Source organism: Ipomoea triloba, chromosome 6 (assembly GCF_003576645.1).
Source record: "Ipomoea triloba cultivar NCNSP0323 chromosome 6, ASM357664v1".
Lineage (NCBI taxonomy): Eukaryota > Viridiplantae > Streptophyta > Magnoliopsida > Solanales > Convolvulaceae > Ipomoea > Ipomoea triloba.
The window spans coordinates 19,544,972-19,553,748 of NC_044921.1; the positions used below are offsets into that span (position 1 = coordinate 19,544,972).

The window sequence follows — 8,777 nt, forward strand, 5'->3', positions numbered from 1 at the left end:
TGTCAATTAGATAAGAGGCTAGTGATGAAGACCCAAACTAGCTACACCAAGAGAAATGTGAAAGGAAAGTTGAAAATGACACTTTTGTTTATATCTTTTTGTTCTTATTTACGTGAATGAATAGCATTTTGATTTGTGCATTGAATTTCTGTCACGTATGTATGTACATATATACCAGAGGAGAAGATTAATCAAAGAAGAACAAGTTCTACTCGTTTTACGTGCATCTCAAAAATAACGTTCTAAATCAAAAGCACATGCTGATTATTATTTGTTAAAGAAAAAAATTCTGGACAGCTTCACTTTGGTTAGCTTTAATTAGGATGACACTCAAGTCAAGACCTTAACTTCACCACAAAAGCTAAATGATGAGTGGAGGTTTGGCTCCAACTTAAGCCGTCGTTATACCGTGGACCATATGGTCCACAATGCATTGTGGACTATGAGTCATGGTTGATACTGCAGTTGTGTTGAACTGATACTGTCGTGGAACATGGTCCACAATGCATTGTGGACTATGAGTCATGGTTGGTACTGCAGTTGACTGATACTGCCGTGGACCATGGTCTACAATGCATTGTGGACTATGAGTCATGGTTGGTACTGTAGTTGTGTTGAAAGGGAATTGCAATTGCGCGGAACAAAGGTCGTGTCATCCATCTGGAACTGCAATTGCGCGAAACAAAGGTCGTGTCATCCATCTGGACTGCAATTGCGCGGAACAAAGGTCGTGTCATCCATCTGGAACTGCAATTGCGCGGAACAAAGGTCGTGTCATCCATCTGGAACTGCAATTGCGCGGAACAAAGGTCGTGTCATCCATCTGGACTGCAATTGCGCGGAACAAAGGTCGTGTCATCCATCTGGAACTGCAATTGCGCGGAACAAAGGTCGTGTCATCCATCTGGAACTGCAATTGCGCGGAACAAAGGTCGTGTCATCCATCTGGAACTGCAGTTGTATTAAACAGCAATTGCGCGGAACAAAGGTCGTGTCATCCATCTGGAACTGCAATTGCGCGGAACAAAGGTCGTGTCATCCATCTGGAACTGCAATTGCGCGGAACAAAGGTCGTGTCATCCATCTGGAACTGCAGTTGTATTAAACAGCAATTGCGCGGAACAAAGGTCGTGCCATCCATCTGGAACTGCAATTGCGCGGAACAAAGGTCGTGTCGTGCCATCCATCTGGAACTGCAATTGCGCGGAACAAAGGTCGTGTCATCCATCTGGACTGCAATTGCGCGGAACAAAGGTCGTGGACTGCAATTGCGCGGAACAAAGGTCGTGTCATCCATCTGGAACTACAGTTGTATTGCCGTCTGGACTGCAATTGCGCGGAACAAAGGTCGTGTCATCCATCTGGAACTACAGTTGTATTAAACGGCAATTGCGCGACAATTGCACGAACCTGCAGTTGTGCCATCCATCTAGAACTGCATTGCCTGCAATTGCGCGGAACAAAGGTCGTGTCATCCATCTGGAACTACAGTTGTATTAAACGGCAATTGCGCGAACGTCGGCAATTGCTATTAAACGTCGTGTCATCCATCTGGATCTACAACGGATGCAACTCTGGAACATCTGAATCTACAGTTGTATTAAACGGATGAACGACCTCTGCTCCGTGCAACTGCAGTTTCCTTTCAACACAACTGTAGTATCAGTTATGATCATGGTCCACAATATAATTTGCACAACTTAAGTACCACTCCACAATCTCTTGTGGAGTCGATGTGGGATCGTATAATAATAACTAATTAGAACTCGTGTTTCACGCGAAATAATCAATGCCCAATGCGCAAAATCGAAAATCAAAAATCGTGTTTTGCGCGAAATGTCATTCTCAACGATAAATTAATTTGTTCTAATTTTCAAAATGATATAAAAAAAATATAAATTTTAATTATCAATATGATACAATTATAATTCCAACACATGATAAAGACAATTTAAAATTTAATAGTACATTATTATATATAAAAAATTGTATAAATTGCATTAAACAATCAATTATTTAGGTCCAAAAGATAACAATCCATTTTGTCTAAAATTTGTGAGGGAGAATGGATGAAGAAGAAGTCATCATTTCCCAAACCTTCTCTAGTTATGTTCAAATAACTTTTCTTGGAGTACACTTGTCTTAGTCTTTAATGTTGCATCATCAAACTTTAAATTTAGATCTTTTAGCAACATTCTTATTTCTAACTCCTTTACAACCTTTCTTGCCTCAACTACCTCTTCGATTTTGCCCAATTCCTACCTAATAATTTGTTAATATTCTTTCAATAAATGCATATATGAACCTTTTTGGACAATGTTTCCAAGCTCATTAGTCTCCGATAAGGCCATCGAAAAATTCCAACTTCTCTGTACCTTCTCTTAAACGATGTTTCCCCAATCTTTAGCTCATTAGTAGCTTCACACAATGGCAGATGTAAAAAACTTAATCATTTCCCTACTCAAATAACAATGTTTTTTCTTTACCCTTTCTTATCTATACATACTATGTTTTGTTTTTATAAATAAAATTCCTCAACCATTGAACCATTCAGCCCTTCGAAGTATTTTTCAAAATCCCAGAAAGAGTCAAATTAGTGTTCATATTGAGAAGGCAAGAGAGATTAAGAAGAAACAAACAATATGTCTGATACAAGGATGATTCTAAAATGTTGACATAGATATATAAGCCTTAAAAATAGGTGAATATGAGGAAGAAAAAAAACAGTGATGGTTGTTAAAGTCGTAAAGTGTACAGTAACAAATTTTGTCTTCATTGTTAAACAAAAATAAAAATAAATAAGAGGTTGCCTGGCCTCGTTTATAGAATGTGTTATGCATGCGACCTCGATCCAGTGTCAACCGAAGTACATCATTGGAACTATAAGGCAATTACCTTACCACCCTCAAAAGCGCGTCGCAAAAGTCATAGAGAACAACAACAAATGAGTAGGTGTCAATATGAAACAGACTACGTTGTCAGGAAAAAAACCCATAGTAGGGCGCTTGTATTTTTTTTGCTTTAAGATATGTTAATTTCAATGTTGTGTTTTTTAATTGAGTGAATTCTATTTTTTATCATAGGTGACTATCCACTTTTATCCTTTTTTATTAGAACATCCTCATCTGGTCATAGTATTATTGTGGCATGACCAATTTTAGTACTCCAGCAACATAATCTTTGAAATATCGTTATATACAAAGACATTTCAATTTTTTTTTATACCAAGTATGTTGAACCGCTATATTTTTTATGTTTATTTTTTTGAAAACATTCATAACTGAAGACCAAAATGTCCTTGTTTTTAATGATATCTAAATTGATTTGTTGATAAAAGATCAAAAATGGTCATGCCACAATAATACTAGAACCAAAAGTTGATGTTTTAATTAAAAAAAAAAAAGACTAAAAGTAAATTGTCACATATAAATCTAGGACTATAAATTGAATTTTTTTTTTTTGAAAATAAACGAGGACGAAAATCCATTAATGAATCAATAATTCAGAAATACAACCGGCGGAAAAGAAAACCACGAACCGAGGCCAGACGATGAACCAGTTGCCCGTGCAAGCACGTGAGCCACCTGATTCGCTAACCTCTTGACATGGCTATTGAATTAACTATTTTTAATCTAGGACTATAAATTGAATTAATTGTTCTAAAAAAAATTGAATTAACTATTTTTAATTCAATCACTATAAATGCAATTCACATTACTATCATCTTTTACTATTGAATTAAAAATATTATAAATTATTTTATTATTAAAACATTAAGTTTATTGTTAAATTAACAATATTATAAATTATGATATTAAATTCTGTCATATAATTAAATTATTAAACATCTACTTTTATTATACGCTGAATAATTAATTATCTCATTTAATAATTAAAAAACTCATCTCCTGTGTGTCTGTCATTTCATTTAAAATACCTAAGCTCCTCATTACAACATACTACGCAGACATACGCCAACACAACATACGCCTAACATGCACTACATTTCAGAATGAGAAGCAAGCAAAACGGTAAGCTTATCAGTACTTTCTTTATTGTTGTCCACATTTTCATGTCCAATTCATTTCTTTTGTGGGCAAAGTAAGCTATCCGTTGCTTATAACTACTACTCTTTCTTCTCCCTTTCACTCTTATTTTCATTTATTTTATCATTACATTTTTCCTACTTCTCCATCTGGTCCTCCGCGGCTTGGGAACTTGCATCAATTTGATAGTAGGAAACTTGGTTAGTTGCAGATAAATGGGTCATATATTATTTAATTGATTGAGTGATACTTTTGTACTAATCTTATAATCAAATAATGGTAAACTTTCAAATATTAGAAATGTTTATAATTTCATCTTTAATTTTATTATCTAAATATATAATAAAAAATTTCATTTGTACATCGCACGTGTATTGTACATGCATAGCACGTGCATCGCACGCGTAATTGGACAATTATTTGCTCGAATTCAAGCAAGGATAATATCAAAAAACATAATATAATCTATCTAACTCATTTCATCAATTGCCCTATATAATTAATATTCGTTGTTATAATTTATATAATTGTATTTCGATCCAATTACTTTGAATTTACGATTAACACAACTTTAATGTGATCCCAAGTGAGATTGACAAAAGATGAGTTCTCCTCCATCAAACCCAGTAAACTATCAATTATATCACCATCCATCGATTTTGGCCTATTTGGATGTAGATGCTTAACATATACTTTTTTTTTTTTTTTTTTCAAAATATAACATAAAATGTACATGATAACACATACAAAAATATCGTTGTATATCTTTTTTACATATATCAATTAATTTACTCAACTAATTTTATCAAATAATTTTAACCACACTTATATAATTTAACAGTTATCATCTGCAAATTTAACGTTTAGCTTTATAGGGAAACTTTCCACATGCTAATCATTTTAGAATTACGTATTACTGTGAGAAAATTATAAAACTAAAAATATATATTTAATAAAAAATTTCTTCAAAATATAAGATAAAAGATACACCTTAACATATAAAAATTTATCATTTCATATCTGTCTACATATATCAATTACTCAACTAATTTTATCAATTATTTCTAACCACAAATCCAGTCATATAATTTATCAAATTTCATTTATTTATCATTACATTTTTCCTGCTTCTCCATTTGGTCCCCCGGGATGTCCAATCATTGGGAACTTGCATCAATTTGATAGTGCAGAGCTTCATGCATGTCTTCTTGTGGAAACTTTTTAAAAAGTATGGTTCCCTAATGCGCATGAAACTTGATTAATTGCAAGCAAGCAAAGCAAGTCATATATTATTTAATTAATTGAGTAATACTTTTGCACTAATCTTATAATCAAATAATTCTACACTTTTAAACATTAGAAATGTTTATAATTCATCTTTAATTTTATTATCTAAATATATAATAAAGCATTTCATATGTGCATCGCACGCGCATCGTACTTGCATAGCACGTTCATCGCATGCGCGTCGTACATGCATAACACGCTTGGTAGTGTTTATATTGAAGACAAAGTGAATTATATAGGTATTTAGATATGATTGATGCCCTTTCGTTAGTGAATGTAAGAATATTTATATCGATATACAATTATATAAATTATAACAAAAAATATTATATAGTGCAATTGTTGAAATGTGTTGGATCGATTACATTATCTGATTTTATCATTACGAGCAAATAATTATCCAATTATCCTGCAATGTACGGATAAATTTTTTTTATTATATATTTATATAATAAAATTAAAGAAATTATAATAATTATTAGATTTTACATAATAATAGCTTGGGAGGTAGTTTGGGTAGAAAGTTACAAATGTAGGATTTTGTTTTTATTTGTAATAGAGATATTACCTTGAAATTTAACACAAACTAAACCATTTTGGCAAAGCTATAAAAGTAAAACATATTGTTTGATTACAACCGGACCGAATTAAAGCACAAGTGAAATATTATATTACACACACAGTACATTTATAAAATGCATAATGAACCTGAAAGCTTATTAACAACAAACTTTTGCATAGTAACTTCATATTTGACTATTTGTAGATTCCATATAGCTGATCTAGATCTGAGCACTTTTAGCAAAAAGGCAGAGATGGTTCTTCTTATACATAGCAAGTCCAGGCAAAGATTCGATGTCAATGTCTTCTTTCTTCATCCCAGAAGGCAGTTCCCAATCAAATGAATAAAGAAGATTAGCAAGTGCAAGCTCTGCTACTACAAGCCCTAATGTCATTCCGGGACACATTCTTCGACCCGCCCCAAATGGAATAAATTCAAAGTTTTGTCCTTTGTAATCGATGTTGCAATCAAGAAATCTCTCTGGATAAAACTCTTCTGGGTCTTCCCAGTGCTCGGGGTCCCTAGCAATGGCCCAAGCATTTATAATGACAATCGTTTTTGGCTTGATTTCATACTCCTCAATCGTGCATTTGGAAATGATTTCTCTGTTAAGTAAGAGCGGGACCGATGGGTACAATCTCAAAGTTTCTTTTATGACTGCCCTGAAATATGGTAGTTGTTTAATGTCGTCTTCATCTACTTTTCCTTTCTCCCCTATTAACTCTCTGATTTCTTGTTGGACTTTATCCATCACCCTCCGATCTTTCATTAGAGCTGTCATAGCCCAGATTATTACAACTGCACTTGTTTCCGTCCCACCAATGAAAACATTCTGAATATTATTCAAAATAAACAATTAAAAAACTAAATTAAGGATAAATTTGAAATGAAAAAAAAAAATACAAAACTAACCTAATTTAATAAAATACGTAGATCAGATCAAGGAAGGGAAATAAAGTTTGAATTTACCATTAACACAGCTTTGATGTGATCCCAAGTGAGTTTGACCAAAGATGAATTCTCCTCCATCAAACCCAGTAAAATATCAATTATATCACCATCCATTGATTTTGGCCTATTTGGATGTAGATGCTTATCAATGAGTTCTTGATAAAAGGAATCCAGCCCCTTGAAAACTCTCTCTAGTCTTGCCACCTTTCCAGTGAATTTATCAATCATCCAACCAAACGATGGGAAAAAATCAGCAACTAACGACCCTCCCGGGAACATTGCCTGAGCTTCATTCATAAGTTTGTGGAACCTCCTCTTTTCCTGCCCTTCCTCGTCGTACCTTAACCCAAAAGCGGACCTACAAGTTATGGTGCTGGTTAGAGACATGGCTATCTCGCTTAAATCTATTTGTTGGTAAGACAAGGCAAGTTTCGAAATTCGGTTGATCATTAGAGAAACTTCATCTTCACGGATTGGCTGGAACTCCTTCACTCTCTTGAGGCTAAAGAGATGAAGAACAGAAATCTTTTTCATCTCTCTCCAGTATTCACCATAAGGCGAAAACCCGATATCCAGGCCATTGTAGGACAACTTTTGCTGGCCTATGAATGATGGCCTGCTGGAAAACGCCAAGTCGTGTGTTTTGAAAGCCTCCTTAGCCATTGTTGCTGAAGAAATCACAACAACTTCTCTGAAACCAAGTTTCATGCACATAAGGGAACCATACTTTTTTGAAAGTTTCCACAGAAAAACATGAAGCTCTGCAGTATCAAATTGGTGCAAGTTCCCAATGATTGGAAGTCCCGGAGGACCAGGTGGAGAACTTGGTGACTTGCTAATAAGATGCATGCAAGTGGGAAGAATATAATAATAAATGAAAATAAGAGCAATAGGCAGAAAAACAAGTAGTAAGGCCATTTTTGTTTCAAACCCTAAAGGAGTTGAGCTAAGATATTCGGCAACTAGTTAAGGGGCTAGCGATGAAGACCCAAACTATCTACACACTTTAATTTATACTACTCCAAGAGAAATGTTAAAGAAAAGTTGAAAATGACACCGAAGAACAAGTTCTACTAGTTTCACGTGCATCTTAAAAATAAGATTCCAAACTCTTCTCAATTCCCTATGGTAGGACACTCAAGCCAAGACTCTAACTCCACCACAAAAGCTATCTCATGAGTGGAAGTTTGGCCCCCAACTTAAGTATCACTCCACAATCTCTTGTGGAGCCGATGTGGAATGTATAATAATAACTAGTTAGAACTTGTGTTTCGCGCGACTTAATCAATTCCCAATGTGCAAAATCGAAAATAAAAAATCTCATGAGTTTTGCATAAAACGTCATTCTCAATGATAAATTAATTTGCTCTAATTTTTAAATGATATAAAAAAATATAAATTTTAATTATCAATATAATACAATTATAATTCCAACACATGATAAAGACCAATTAAAATTTAATAGTACATTATTACTTTAAAAAAAAAAGTTGCATAAATGGCATTAAACAATGATCAATTATTTACGTCCAAAAGTCCATTTCGTCTAAAATTTGTGAGGGAGAATGAATGAAGAAGTCATTATTTCCTACCAAGGCAAAAACTTGTGTGAGACCGCCTCACCGTGGGACGGGTCGGATCAAGATGAAAATGTAATATTTATACACACAAATGTCATACTTATACACACTAATTAGGAATAAAATTTTTATTAATTATAAGAGTAAATGTAATACTTTTAAGGGAAAATACAATACTTTTACATTTCGATTTAAAAGTATTATATTTTCCCTTATAAGTAAGGGACACTTGTCACATTACTTGTTATGGAAAATGTAATACTATTTTTTTTATAAGTAACAAAAATTATTTTCCTGATTGGTATTATATTTGAGCATATAAGTATGACATTTGCACTTATAAGTATGACA

At 33.7% G+C, this 8,777-nt stretch overlaps 1 protein-coding gene across 1 annotated transcript; it reads right to left on the bottom strand.

The window, feature by feature from the left end:
• Positions 1 to 5,927: 5,927 nt before the first annotated feature.
• Positions 5,928 to 7,812, bottom strand: LOC116023072 (cytochrome P450 83B1-like). The gene is made up of 2 exons (XM_031264036.1): positions 6,865 to 7,812; positions 5,928 to 6,727 (listed from the first exon to the last, which is right to left on the bottom strand). Exons 1-2 carry the CDS (start codon positions 7,762 to 7,764, stop codon positions 6,116 to 6,118), a joined length of 1,512 nt encoding a protein of 503 aa, XP_031119896.1. The 5' UTR covers positions 7,765 to 7,812; the 3' UTR covers positions 5,928 to 6,115.
• Between the last annotated feature and the right edge of the window lie 965 nt (positions 7,813 to 8,777).

Bases quoted from the DNA above. Each gene is read 5' to 3' on its own strand.
- LOC116023072 (XM_031264036.1), bottom strand. From the start codon at position 7,764: ATGGCCTTACTACTTGTTTTTCTGCCTATTGCTCTTATTTTCATTTAT. The intron at 6,728-6,864 runs GTAAATTCAAAC...AATAATATTCAG, and splicing joins ACATCAAAGCTGTGTTAATG to AATGTTTTCATTGGTGGGAC.